Raw genomic sequence first — 15,724 nt, 5'->3', positions numbered from 1 at the left:
CAATCTCCAATGCCAGCAACATTAACAACGACATAAATGTTCTTTCACCGTTGAGAGTGGTTTTAAGTATGAGACCCTGATTTCTAAAAGGAGCATTAGACTGAATATTATTTTTTCTGTAAAACATAACTGTTGCAAAAAATATTGCATTTTATGATGATGAATATATTCAATATTAAAAGATAAACTTTTGTTAACAATATTCATTCATTGACAAATCATACAATTCATAATAAGAGAATTTAATAAGATTCTTTCTATAAAGAGTATAAACTCTAGCTAGACATAGTTTAAAAATGTAGAAAAGTCAATATATATATATATATATATATATAACTAAACCCAGTTGCGAAAAGATATAACTATTAACACTCTAGACAAGTTTTATTTAAGATAGCGCTTTGCTACAGAGAGACATGTGCACACGAAATGCATCAGTAGTACTGAGGATGTCAGCTGACTTTGTAGCATTCAACCACCCATCAACGTTAAAACCCATCCAAACATAAAGTCCAAATTTTTATTGTGAAAACACAATTGACAAACAAATGAGAGACATCCTCCTGGTCCTATAGACAGAGGTTACACATCAGATCCGTTCCGGCAGGGATAATATTCCTTCTATGAAGCTGCAATTTAGTTGGTAATCTCTCTCTTAAGAGCTTCCAAATAAAGCAACAGACCTTAGTAGGACAACAACCTATCCACACCTTATCCAGAAGCGAATTCACATCATATGCAGCAGTATTAAGAGCTAAAAAATATGTCGTTTTAACCTCATAAACTCCCGTGTTCACTAGACTCCAGGACCAAACATCTGACTCATCCTTCTTACAGCTTACCGAGGAAATTGTAGAAATCAACTTCATTTTTAAATCTTCCTCCTAAGTGAAAAGGTTTCGATGCCAAAACACATTCCACTCCCGGACACCATTCTCCCAAGAACCACAATAAGAGACTAACTCGTCTTTATTTAGGACCACAGAAAACAACCTAGGAAAACACTTAGCAAGACTCTCAAGCCCAACCCAAACATCAGTCCAAAACTTTGTACTCAAATCATCTCCTATCTTCTTGACAACATTCCTATGAAACCAGTTATTACTAATGTTATCTCCCCTACCCACCTTGACAACCTCTTTCCACCAAGAAGACCAACCCGAGGCAGAGGAAAGAATGCAGTCACCATATTTCGAAGTCACGACCCTCACCCACAAGGAATCATGATCCACAAGGAACATCCATTTCCACTTACCTAACAATGCTAAATTAAATAACTCAATATTTTTTACCTGAGCCCCCCCGCAGACTTAGGCAAACAAACATCATCCCAAGAAACCCAAGACACACCTTTCCCTCCATTTTTGTTACCCCGCAAGAATCTCCTCTGAATCTTGACTAAGCTAAGGATAATCTTCTTAGGAGCTTTAAAAAGAGACAATAAATAAATGGGAATGTTAGCCAAAACTGCATTTAGAAGAATTACCCTACCACCAAAAGAAATGAACTTTTTTCTTCAAGATACTAATCTTTTAGCCACCGCAGCGACAACAGAAGACCACGTGGAACTGTTCTTCGGGTTTGCACCAACTGGGATCCCTAGATAGTTGAACGGGAGGCAGCCAATACTGTAACCCAGAAATTGAGAAGCAACATTCATGAAAGATCCATCAACCTTAACTCCATAGATGCAACTTTTCAAGGGATTAACCTTCAAACCAGAAACTAGTTCAAAGCAACACATAATACTTTTCAAACACCATAAGTTCTCAACAGTTGGTTTACACACCAAAACTATATCATCCGCATACTGCAAATTAGTCACTTCTATATGATTTCTTCCAACACTATAGCCTTGTAACAGCCCAATCTGACTTGCAGATCGCATTAAACCAGATAACCCTTCTGCTACAAGAAGTAACAAAAACGGGGCCATTGGATCGCCTTGGCCGATACCTCTTGACAGCGAAAATTGTTCTGTAGGGCTACCATTAACAAGTATAGACATAGAAGTCGAAGAAAGACAAGTCCTAACCCAACCTCGCCAAGACTGCGGAAAACCAAATCTTTGAAGCATATAGTCTAGGAAACTCCAATCCACCGAATTATAGACTTTTTCAAAGTCAACCTTCACAATTAAGCAACCATTTGGACCTCTTTTTGCAGAGTGAATAACTTCATTTAGAACCACCACTGCATCTAGAATACTTCTGTTTTGAATAAAAGCCTCATGAGATAGGGAAATGAGACTTTTGGATGACTCAAAACTTCTTGTTTAAAAGGAAATAAACATACATTACTTAAACTAATAATTGATTGTTCTTTATTAAAAACTTTCTCTTTTTAAATGATACCATGGGAGGACTTAAGTTTTGGTCTTTTATATTTAATTTTGGAATAATTTTATAATTAGGCAATAGTAATGTCAACAAATAATTGTTCATTATTTACTAAGAGTAATGTTATATCCTCCTACTAAATTCTCATAGTAATCTTCCTATCTACAAGAAAGTGACACATGTTACTTGAAAATCAATCACTAATAAATAAAGTATGACCTTGTGACACATGACATTTTATTTTGTGGGTAAGAAAATTAGTAGGAGAATTTAGTAGAATTGTATATCATTTTCCTTTATTCGGGTTTCACATAACACACACTCCCTGCATTTCCTATTAAATGTCTTAATTATAGGGTAAAAATAAATACCAATATAGTTAAAAAAAGTATTCTGATACATGAGACTCCTATCTAACCATGGGTATGAGGAGAGTAAATATATATAAAATTATCTTCACGGATAAAAACTTGTTTCTTGATTTTAAAGTTATAATCTTTGGATCAAAATACAAGCAATCTTATCATTATATCCAAAGTCTGGGCTAATTAATATAATAGTGCTTAAAATTTTTGTTTGTTTCTCTTCTTTTTTTTCCTTATCTTCCTCTTCATTAATAAAGAGAAAAATGTTATGAAAAAGTAAATGAAAAATAACATATCTTAACATTTATATCATTTTTATTTAAAATGAGATTATACTTTTACCTTTTAAATATAAAGGATAAAGTCATTTCTCTCTCCATTACTTGAGAGGATTCTAACTCATTAATATTATTTTACTTATTGTCTCTAATGACTACAAAATTAACTACTAACATTAATGATATAAGAAAAAGTAGCGATTAATATTTTCTTGAACTTTTAAATTGACAAATATATAAAAAATAATTTCCCCGAAGTGACTAATATTAAGGAATAGGGGTTGTTGTAAAATCATATTTTTTTCTCAGTAGTTTTATACTACCATAGTTTCTAAATAAGCGTGTAAAACAAATTTGTTCATTTATCTATATCTTTAAAAAATCAATAAGAATATAAATAATTTATTTATAATATTTTTCGTACTTAATCTATAAGAAAAATGATAAGTAGAAATGAATGACCATATTTATCATAAAAAGATAAATAACAAATGAAGAAAATATATTACATAAGTGAATTGAAATAGACATATGGGTTGCATTTTTTTATAAATGCAATAATGATGTAGAAATACTTTGTAAATTACAAACAATTAAAGAAAACTACTTTTGTGTTTTGATCTAGTTTAATTACAAGCCGCTCAAAATAAGAAGGGAACCAACTCCATGATCATGTTTTCTGACTAGTCATACACATTTTTTTTTATACAATAAAATTATAGAAAAGTAGGTGATAGACGGAATCATATCTGTTGTCTCACAAAGTGTATCATTCTATATGTTACCATTTGTAATTGGTTGAAAAAATATATTTAAATTAAAATTTTAATAATTAATTATTTTTCTAACTACTTACAAACAGTAACATATGAAGTGACACACGCGATAGACAAATTATCTCATAAGCTTAGTGCTTATACAGACAGATACGTGATAACATCAAGGTCAAGAACTAAGCCATGCAAGCATTAGATCCACTTCAGAATCAATATCTCCCAATTGATTATAATCCATTCCCCAATCATCATCTTCCAAAAGCCAAGTGAGTAAATTTTCTTTCTTCTCCAATGACTCTGAAAGATCATCATTACCATTCAATTGTATGGCACTTCCCCAATCCCAGTTACTATTATTATTGCTATCATCTAAACCTGTAACCATAGAAGAAGAAGAACACAATAATTCTCCACTTTCCCCATTTGAGCTTTGGTTAACACTATTATTCTCTATATGAGTTGTACATGTTTGTTCATTTTTAGCAGCACCATTTGGCACAAGATCATTAATATTAATATTATTATTATTATTATTATTTTCTATTTCTTCACCAAATGTCAACGACAAAAGTCCACTTGGTTCTTCCATAAAGCAAGTGTCCATGATCTCATTAAAATTCAAACCCCAACCATCATTAATGAATTCTTGGTACTGTACTGAATTCTCAGGGTCACTTTTTTCTTTCTCACCATTAATGCATAACATATTATTTATTATTGCATCTTCCTCCATCAAACAGTACTTTTCATCAACCACTGTACCTCTTTCATTTTCATCTTCTTGCTTAGAAGAACCTTTACTTGGCCCATCACCAATTTCTTCACCGAAAACCATGAAATCCATTACCATTGTGAAGTTATCAAATTCTAGTGATGGAGTGGGTGCTAGAGGAACTGCTTCATGATTCTTATGAGTAACAACACTTTGATAACTTTGTTTTGGACTCTCTTGATGATTATTAAGTTTTGTTTTTAGGGCATAGATTTTGTTCTTCTTCATAGCCCATCGGTTGGTTCTACCGTTTCTTCGCTTAGGTGGTATATCCATGATTCTTGGCACGGTGGTCGTGGTGGCGGTGGTGATGGTGGCGGTGGTGGTGGTGGTAGCAGTGTAAATCTTTCTGCTCAAGTGAGAGTTCCAATAGTTTTTGATCTCGTTGTCTGTTCTACCAGGCAAGTGACTAGCTATCAAAGACCACCTGAAAATTGTTGTTACAATTTAAAAACTTCATCATGCAACTTTTCCTTTTAAAGTAAGGAGGATGATCATATGTCCTCATTCAAAAAGAATTATTAGTTAAAAAAAATGTACATACAATGATAGTGTAATAGTTTTTTACATTACTATATTATGTATTATTTTTCAATTATCATTGACTATTTGAAAAAAGTAATTTAAATAAATGATAAATGATGCATTGACTATATATAAATCTTTACATTATCAGTTCATAATCTTCTTATTTAGAAAGATATAAAGTAAATATAAGATTCACATAGGATTTTCATGAATAAAGATCTTATTCATTAAAGGGGAAGACAAATACCATACAATAATAATAAACAAAAAACAACATACATTTTTATCATTTTATTTATTATAAAATTACATTTTTATTATTAAAAATATCAATAAAAACAGACATCTGCCTATGTATTAGGAGAGGATTCTTTTTTTATTTTCATGGGATTATAATGGTAAGGCAAATTGAAAATAATAATGTTAAAACATTCATAATTATGTTCTCTCCTCTAACCCTAAATTTGATTTAAGGGTCCCGAAAATGTAACATCTAAACCAGTATCATTCATTTGTCTGGATCTGAAATAAGTTTGATATATGAATTTAAATAATATAATCAGTATAATAATAATACTATTAGATTACGATCTCTTGTTATTTATATCTAAGTAAAGAAAATTTAAATATAAATAAAAACTATTCAACGTCCTAGGATAACCAAATATGAAACGAACCTGGTGTAGTTTAACTATATACTACATCTAACATTCAATTACGAGGAACACTTCAATTTCATCTTCAACTGGTGTAGAAGAATATGAACAGTTTCGTTCATTTAATGTTGAAATTAGGTGTAGGAAGTGAACCGAAAATGGTTTAGTTCGATTCAGTTGCACGATTTGATATGGTATATGGTTTTTTCATCTCAACTATATTATTAGCTAACCAACTAATATACATATTTCAAAATTTAAAATGTAATTTATATGTATAATTGCATAACATAAATCAAAACAAGCCATATGGAGAAATTTGTTAAAAGAGTAGTGCAATGAAAATGATGAAGTGATGAAAAAAATATTAAAATGTGAACAAGATGTTCTTATATGATTGATTATCATAATAACATCATCTAATTAGTAATATGTTATTACTTTTGAAATTGTCTAAAGAAAAAATAACATATCATTTGTATAGTATCTCAAGTGCAATATCATTGGAGATGATCGCCTTTAAGGTTACATACCTATTTTGGGAAGAAACTAACGTATATTGAAGAATTAATACAAAGTTTGTATGTATCCGTAGTAAAGTTTTTTGAACAAAATCGTCAAAATCTCATGCTAATAGAAGAGGAAATTTAATTATTAATATACTTATTACATATTAACAATAAGATACACTAATTATTGTAAACTTGACTAGAATGCTTCAGAATATAGGTTTATACAAATTCTAAGCATGCTAAGCATTTTATTCAAGTTTTCCAGTTTCAGAATTTCATATCTAATAAACAATTATATGTAGAGAGTGAAGAAGACTAATCTCTCTTTCTTTATGTGAAAAAACATGAAACATATCAAATTAGTGTATACTTCATTAGGAAGTAAGTAAAGTTTGGAACATATTTTTTTATAAAATTGAAACTTCTTAACTTCCTTTATGAGCAAAATCACATAACTAAGGAGTCACATGTAATTACAATTGTGAAAGCAAATTTAATTTCTTATAACTACAAATAACAACAAAATTAACTATAAATAAATAAAACTTTCATAAAGTGTATCATTAATAAAGATCTATACGTTTAAAAAGTCAAGCTCCAAGTAATAGACTTTAAGTAATATGACATTTCATTTATCTTATATTAAATAATATAAATCTTTTTTGTAAATGTATGATTAAGTTGAGTTCGAACAATTATTAAAATTTAAAATTATGAACTATTCTGAAATCATTCATTCAAAAAAGAACTAAACCACATTTTCATTCAGTTGAGTTAGATATCACCAATTTTGCAATTAAAACTGTGACTGCCTAACAAGACATCCGAATAAAGTAAGAAAATGAAAACAGTTTGACCATAAATACATTTGCTGACGTATTTGATAAATGAAATAATTACGTCATTTTAGGTATTCTAAGGGGAGCACATATGCTGTTGCATTAATTTGTGTCATTCGATATGCCAGGAGTTATGATTGATTAGAATTTTTTTTTAGTAATTACATTTTTAATTTAAATAATTTTTTTAACCAATGAAAATTGATGGTACATAAAATAGTACAAAATATAGGACTAACACATGTTTTCCTATTTTAAAGATAAGCCTACCTGACTGGTTTTTTCATATGAAATTAATGATGTGTCAGTTTTAGGTGGTTTTAAGTATTAAACATATATCGATATTAATTCTCTTGCTAGGAACATTGGGAAGCAGATAAACCAGGTTTCTTACAAAAACTATGATGGAAGTAAATCAAATTAGACTGGTAGCAAATTATAGTGGCTCACAACCACTTTAATGGGATGCGTATATATTTATATTTAAACGTAATGTTTATGAAATTACAGTGTAAAAATTTATAAAAGTCATTGTAGTATTCATCATTTATGTGAATAATTTTTTAAGAGTAATGATAATTAAATATGAATAGTATATAATATAATACTAGTGTATTAAACTCATACAATATAAGTAGATGTAATTCTTTTTTTTTATATATTTATATAGAGAAATGAAATAAAACTTTGATGACGTTGACACTAGAAAATGCCATTTAAGAAGCCGCATAAGCCATCATTTCGTACGGCAGCCATAGCTTATTCTGGCTACCCCGGAAATTGAATTATTAATGACTTTAGAAGAGCTTTTGAACCTTTGATATAATCCAAAAAAAACCTTTGATGTTTTGTAATAATAGTCTGTGCACGAGATGCATGCATCGTCTTGACTCTGTGAATTAGTCAGCATTTTGAAACTGTTCTTTATAAATGATGGCAAAGACATTTCACACAGAGAAAAAAATATATATTCACTTAAAGTCAATGATGAAATATATCCTATAACTTAGGATTTGTTTATGACTTAAGTTTTAGAATATAAGGAAATATTTTAGAGTTATCTTAGCAATATATTTCATGGTTTTTAATCCTTCATTTTTCATTTGTTTCCTTCTATAAGAAGTTATCCTAAATATAATTTTATTGACAGAGTTCAAAATTCTAACTACAAAACTGAAGAACAATATTTCTATATAATTTTTGGGAATGAAGAAATTAAATCTCATTATTTTCTTTAAAACATCAACTCATGGTTTATGATGTTCCATCCCCTTGACTATCACCTAGCCTCTTCTTTTCCTTCATATTTGATATAACTTATGATAAATCTCCCACTCAAACCCCTATTGTTTTTCCTGTTAAAAAATATTATTATTTAATTTTTCTATAGGCACATTTCTGTGTTTGTTTCAGGCATCAATTTTCGTCCCCCTAATATCATTTTTTGTTAACTTTAGTGGCGTTAATATTGGGGTAAGTATTCTCTCTATATGTGTTAGTCTTAATTTTGTTACTTCTATCTTTCCATTTTTTCTGTATATAATTTAAAATTTTATTTAAAAAAACCTAGTTCCATCAATTTCAAACATACAATATGTACCAAAAAAATCTCAAACATGCAATATTTTGATTCTGAGGATAGGAAAGTTGACTTTATGCTCAAATTTCTATTATTCCTAAATTAAAATGTATGTAGTGTTTATAAGAGACTATATTATGCTTAGGAGTATATGAGATCTCTTACATGTTGGTTGCATTAACAATTTTATTATGTTTGTCTAGAATTTAAATATGAGAAAATTACTTATTTTATATTAAAAATTCATCTATAGTCTATTGATTCCATTTTGATGAGTAAATTATGACATGCACCCATGAAATTATGATCAATACTCATAATTGTTATCGGTGTATGAATTTTATAAACTGTTACAGTATCATATATCATTCAAGTTTAATAATAATTGACTTTTTAAAAAGTAATACAAATGAATGATAAATGATTGTGTATAAATCTATACCCTGTTAGTACATAGATATTTCATTCTCCCAAAAAATTTGTATGAGAGTTTTTTATAATATTATTATATTTTTAAATATAAGTAATAACAAATACAAATGAGTAGTGTTGATATACCAAATATGTAAAATGAAAAATATATATGTACCAATTGTGTAAGAATTTTTGCATTGTTAGTATATCATTTATCATTTACTTTCAATCATCATTGACTCTTATATAAAAGTAATACAAATGAATGATATATAAATCTTTACACTGTTATTACATAGATATTAGATTTTACATATAAATCATTACCATCACAATACATAAATATTTCATTGGAAGAGATGTTTTATAAGAAAATAATCAGGTGCTATTATTAGGTGCTTTTAGGGATAAGACAATCTGCCCAGTTTTTTCACATAAAATTAAAATGAATTAAGTGTCAGTTTGAGTTTTTTTAGGTATAAACATTTTTTTCTCTTGCTGGTAACATGAGCAAGAAGATGAAGTGAGGTTTCTTAAAAAAGACAAAATGGAAAGAAATCAAATTAGTCAGGAGCAATTTTATCCCAATTATATGATATGTTACTCGTCTATTTGGTTAATTGTTTTACCATATTCTGGAATATAATGCACCTCAAAAAAGAAACACTCACCTGTTGCCAAAAGAAGCATGCAACTCAACAATGAGACTATCCTCTTCAACAGAAATGTTGCCTCTTTTTAGATCAGTTCTTAAGTAATTGACCCATCTTAATCTGCAGCTCTTACCACATCTTAATAATCCTTCAAAACCCCAAAATTAAAAATGCTAGTTAGAGAGAAGAAGGCAATCAATAGAACAAGTTAGACATTCTTCACATACAAAATAAAAGAAAAATGTCCACAACTAAGTAAAATATATAAAAATAAAATGCTGACCATTATTAAAGAATTAAAAGTTATTATTTTCATCTGAGTATTTTGTGTTTAATACATCAAGGAGCAAAGAACAATGGATTTTGTGTTTCTATATACAAATTAAAATTACTTATCTATGTTATCCAACACTCTTAAAGTAGTGCTTAGCAAGACCCAAATATATAAAATATACACAAAGCACACATTTCAATAAAAGGTTGAATTCTTTAGAAATAGGGTTGTTTTACTAAATTATAGATTCATTTGATGTTAATTTGTTTTAATATCATATAGGTAATCGTTGAAATAACCAAAAAATCAAGTTTAGAGCTATCCTTTAATGAATTAGCCTCTTTCTCAGTGAGAAATCGTTTTTCGCTCAGCAAGACCTCCACTCTTTAAGCGATATTGGAATAGAGATTTCAGGTTTCTCGCTCAGCGAATCAGCAGATCTTACTCAGCAAGACCAACTCCCGTTGAGTGAATCTTAGGCAGTAGATCTGGTAAATCTCACTTTCGTACTCTTGCTCAGCGAGACAAACACGCTCAGTTAGAATCCTATTTTGCTCGGCGAATTGATTAGTTTCGATTTTCTAGTTTTCTTTTGTATTATTCCTTTGTTTTATCACTTTAATCAAAGAAAGTTGGTGTGTTTTTGCATCCAAATCCTTATGAAAAAAAGCATTTCCATAAAAGTACCTGCATTTTTTGGTAATGACCTCCAAGAACCTTCCCCATTGACCTGAATATACTTTGTCAAGATTTCATCCTCTTCTGCTGTCCACTTCCCCTTCTTTAGTCCCACTTTCTCACAACAAGGAGCCCTTCCCATTTGAGGGTATCTAATTTCTACACTATCTTTGGCTATAATATAATAATATATATATAAATATATACTATAGAAGACAAATTTAGATTATGTCTTATGAGATGGCAACTTCACTTATTATGAGAAGAGCCGGGGAAGGGTTTGTGTTTATTTATAGAAAGAGAGAAAGATGAGAGACATAGAAGATGTATGGATCTAGCGATGCAGACACATTACTGAAATATTACAATAACAGTTGTGATTGGTTGTTTTTATCATAATTGAGGAAAAATATAATCGATGTAATTGTGATTCTTACAGTTGTGTAAACTGTAAACTCTAAAATTATAATATTATAGGTGTAGTTATACTTAAGAATGCACATTAAAAACATGTACGGATAACCTATTGTAGTTGGTTTTCATGTGCTATTTGTAGCCCTCTAACCGTAGGGCCCATTTCATTTATTTATTTATTTGCTATATTTTTATTTTTTTATAGTTGAGGAAGATCATCATACCAAAACTTTATCTAAAGACATAAGAAATGAACAAATGTGAGAACATGAATTCATATATGACTTTGTATCTTGTTTTATATTATAATATGATAACCATGAGATTCAAGATCCTAGGTAGATGTGTCAAAATTATCCACAATCCAACCAAATTCATATGTTGGAGCTAATGGATTTAAATAGATATAATTCAATAAATAGTGATGATAATTGACAAATACAAATTCATTCATTATATCTAATAAATATCAATAGATATATCCATTTCGAGGATATCCGATTCATCCAAAAAACAAAAACCAAAAAATGGAGTGGAGATCCACTTACTCCTCATTTTAGCTATCAATTTTATGGACATCTAATGATTTAGATCTACTCACTAATTCAAATCATTGAATTTCCCTAGAATTGATGGTCAAGATGGGGATTAACTGCACCCCTCCCCAAAAAATGATCTTCTTTGCTTTTAAAATTTTATTTAATATTTAAGAAAACTAAATTTAAGCAAATTCATTTGTTATTTTCACTCTCACTTTTAATATTTTATTAAATTGATATCAATAATAGGACATGTTTATATAGTTAATATTAAAAAACATTCTGAGGTATATAACATATATAAGTATGAGAAAAATTTATGCATTGACCAAAGCGTGAGTTTTATACATTATCACTACATCATCCATCATTTCTATTTAATCATCATTGTCTCTTTTAAAAAAAAATCCAAATAAATGGTAGATGATGTAGTGATTATGTATAAATATTTACACTGATAGTGCATAGATATTATATACTCTATAACTATTTAATAAAAACTTTACACATAATCTTAAATGTCACATGCTTGTAGAATATTGAAAAAACTATTTTTCTATAAAAGTTAAAAAAAATCACTTTTTAAAAAAAATTGATTTCTAAAAGTGTTTTATAAATGATTTTAGAAGTTCTTTTTTAAAAGGTGATTTAAAAAAATGTTTAGTTGAAATAATAGTTTTTAAAATAATGATTTTCTTCGATAAATTTTTTTAGTTCAATTATAAAAATCAAATGGATTGGATATTCAACCATCAAATCCATGAAAAAGGAGTCATGGATGAATCAGATGGATTGAAATAAATTGAATATGGATGCATTGGATAACTTTAAATATAGTTTAAATGAATTTATATGAATTAATGAATGACTTTCTATCCATCCATTAATATTCAAATCCAAATTCATCTAAATCCATCCATTTGCCACAATCCTAAGGTTGGTAGTTCACCAATAATAACAAAATTCTAATAAGTGATATCAGAGCTTTATGTTTTCAATTTTATGATTCTCCATTAAAGATGTTTTTTCCAAAAAAATTATGAACCCTAATTTTTAAATTTGAGGATTTTTATGATTCCGCTATTGATTATGAAAAATGGGTTCATCAATAATGAAGATAACTTTTATATGCTTCCGCTTATTTGAATTATGGGTAATTTGTATTATGAATCCTTGTAACATGTCATAAAGTATATATTCATATTTGTACATGGACATTGTATTAACTTTTATGACTCTGTTATACAATATGTATATTATATGTGCACTAATATCTTACCATTGGACATTGACTTTTGTCACTTTACAATTTTGTAATTTATTTAAGTATATGTATAAGATATATATGAGTTAAGACATGTTTTTATTTTATACATGTGCAATCTGGAATTCATGGTCTTGTATATATATTGCAAATTAAAATGTACATATGTAATTGTTACCAGCTTAAGGTTATTGTGATGTCTATAATTACTGATTAAAGTTAATATATATATAATGGTTACAATTAATGCTTAAAATTATATATACATTTACTATGTTAGTGTGTAAAAGTGTATATATATATAGTGTTACATATATGTTTTCAGATATGTATGATCATATTCGATTTGGAATTTTCAATAATGATTTGCATATATATTTTTACGCTTTTCATTTTGGATCTATTTTGTATTTGATTAAAAATGCATCAATTTTTATGCATTGATATATATGTAATATTTTTTTTTATTTGGAATTATATTATAAGATTAGATTTGTTAATCATAAAAGATATCAAACTTGAAGGTTTTAATTCCAAGATCATATTTTTTTTTGTAATGGACCCCATATTGTTTTCTTTTTATCTGATAATTATTTTGAATTAATTGATACAATATATTGACAAAATAACTTCTATTGTGGAAATGGATTGAAATTATACAAATAACTATGAGACTTTTTATGCAAATTGTGTTTGGCCCAAAGGAAAATACAATTTGGCGAAATAATTACATATTTGTGATGATAACTGTATAACAATTATTAAGTTTTTTACATGTGAATAATAGTCGGTCCAAAGAAAGGCTATTGTTTGATGGAACTAATTGTTAATATTTGATCATTACATTGAGAGTATCACTTATAAATTAATTCCCCTGTCTGAATACTAGAAATTGATATTGTGCTAGGTATCTTGTGAATAGTCTATTATGTGAACATGTCTTATTTTATATATTATATGAATTGATGAGACTGGAAATTGATGTTTGACTAAAATATAGGTATTATTTTATAAATTGTGATTTCAAGGAGACACCCTTATCAAGGTTGTTACTTAATTTCAAAAAGATACTTTTATAGATTGGATATAAATAATATATTTTGGATTGTTGAATCAAACTCAAATATAGGGATATCTTTTGGACTATAAAATTGTTTGGCATTTTAAGTGAATATATTAAACAATAAGTCGTCATGTGAGTATATGTATCTATACAAGTATTAATCGACCTAAAGGAAGATTATTATTTGGCCAGATTATATACACACATATGATTATTATAAGATTGCGTATGTGAATGATAATCAATCTAAAGAATGGTTTATTATTTGACATGCATTATGATCAATGTTTGATCATTACAAACAAGAGTACTATTAGTGGTTGATATGAAATATCAAGCTAGTTGTATGTTTGCATTTTATACGAATAATGATCGGCCCAAAGGAAGATTACTATTTGACCCAAATTACAAACATACTTGTAGCAATAAATATGTGATAATCATATGAGTTTCCATGTCAGTAGTAAGTCGGTCCAAAAAAATGCTTATTGTTTGACATAACTAATTATTAATGTTTGATTACTACATTGAGTGTGTCACTTATAAGTTAATATTTTTGTCCCAAGACTGAATATTAATATTGTGCTAGGTAACTCGTGATGCGCCCCACCATCATTTGAATTTAAGGATTAAAGTTGAATGTGAGTTTAATTGCAAGAGTGATTGCAAATTGTTTTGTTTTGTTGATTTCTCTATTTTTTTTTACTAGTGTTGCAAATATTTATGCTCAAACTAATAACATTCCATTGTTGAATGTGACAAACTATAAGGTTTAGAAGGAAGTCGTATAAATTACTCTCGACTGTATGGATTTAGATATGACACTTGAGATGGAGAAACTCATTTATACTCCAGAAATTCTCGATGAGGTTAAAATTGAGAAATGAGAACGCCCTAACTGAATGTGCCCAATGATCATGAAACACTCTATCATGAAACAAGAGTACCTTATAGGCCGCATAAAAGAAAACTAGACTCAAGAACAATCATCTGCTATTTTGTCAGCTATGTTGAACGCTCCCTGGGCTATAAATTTTATGATCCCACTTCAAGACTTTTTTGAGACGGGAAATGCAAGATTTCTTGATGAAGTTGATTTTGGGAAAGAAGAGAACATAAGGAATGTTGTCTTTGAGGAAAAAATGGTAACTAATGGTGAACAAGTTCTTGTGCCTATTACAATTCAAGGAATAACTTCGGTTATATTAGATATTATTCAGAATGTTGTTCCTCACAATATTCTAGAACAAGACACCAATGATGTTCTCCCTCAACTACCTATAGAACAAATTCAACAACCTCAAGAAGTATAGGTTCCATTTAGGAGGTCCACTAGAGAGAGGAGAAATACAATTCTGGATGATTATATTTTATTTCTTCAAGAACATGATGAAGACATCGGGTTAACAAAGGATGATCCATTGAACTTCTATCAAGCCATGAAAAATTATAACTCTCAAAAGTGGATTGATGCCATGAAGGATGAGATGAAGTCTATGCATGATAATGAGGTTTGGGATCTTGTTGAATTACCTAAATGTGCGAAACTTAATTGTTGCAAATGGATATTTAAATCCAAGAGTGATTTGAAGGGTATTATTGACAGATATAAAGCTCGTCTAGTTGCTAAATGCTACACTCAGAAATAAGACATTGAGTATAAAGAAACCTTCTCTCTAGTATCTTCGAAGGATTGTTTTAGAATAATATTGGCACTAGTAGCTCATTTTGATTTAGAATTACATCAGATGGATGTTAAGATTGTGTCTCTAAATGGTGAC

The 15,724-nt window shown here is 28.8% G+C and overlaps 1 protein-coding gene across 1 annotated transcript; it reads right to left on the bottom strand.

Annotated features, from left to right (window-relative positions):
* Positions 1-3,826: 3,826 nt before the first annotated feature.
* Positions 3,827-10,894, bottom strand: LOC109338020 (transcription factor MYB51-like). Its single transcript, XM_019575148.1, has 3 exons — positions 10,673-10,894; positions 9,730-9,859; positions 3,827-4,957 (listed from the first exon to the last, which is right to left on the bottom strand). Exons 1-3 carry the CDS (start codon positions 10,803-10,805, stop codon positions 3,928-3,930), a joined length of 1,293 nt encoding a protein of 430 aa, XP_019430693.1. The 5' UTR covers positions 10,806-10,894; the 3' UTR covers positions 3,827-3,927.
* Positions 10,895-15,724: the final 4,830 nt, after the last annotated feature.

This window comes from Lupinus angustifolius, unplaced genomic scaffold, assembly GCF_001865875.1.
Source record: "Lupinus angustifolius cultivar Tanjil unplaced genomic scaffold, LupAngTanjil_v1.0 Scaffold_16_127, whole genome shotgun sequence".
NCBI classification, from domain to species: domain Eukaryota; kingdom Viridiplantae; phylum Streptophyta; class Magnoliopsida; order Fabales; family Fabaceae; genus Lupinus; species Lupinus angustifolius.
The sequence above is the reverse complement of the archived record's forward strand: the minus strand, read 5'-3'. Positions and strand labels throughout refer to the sequence as shown.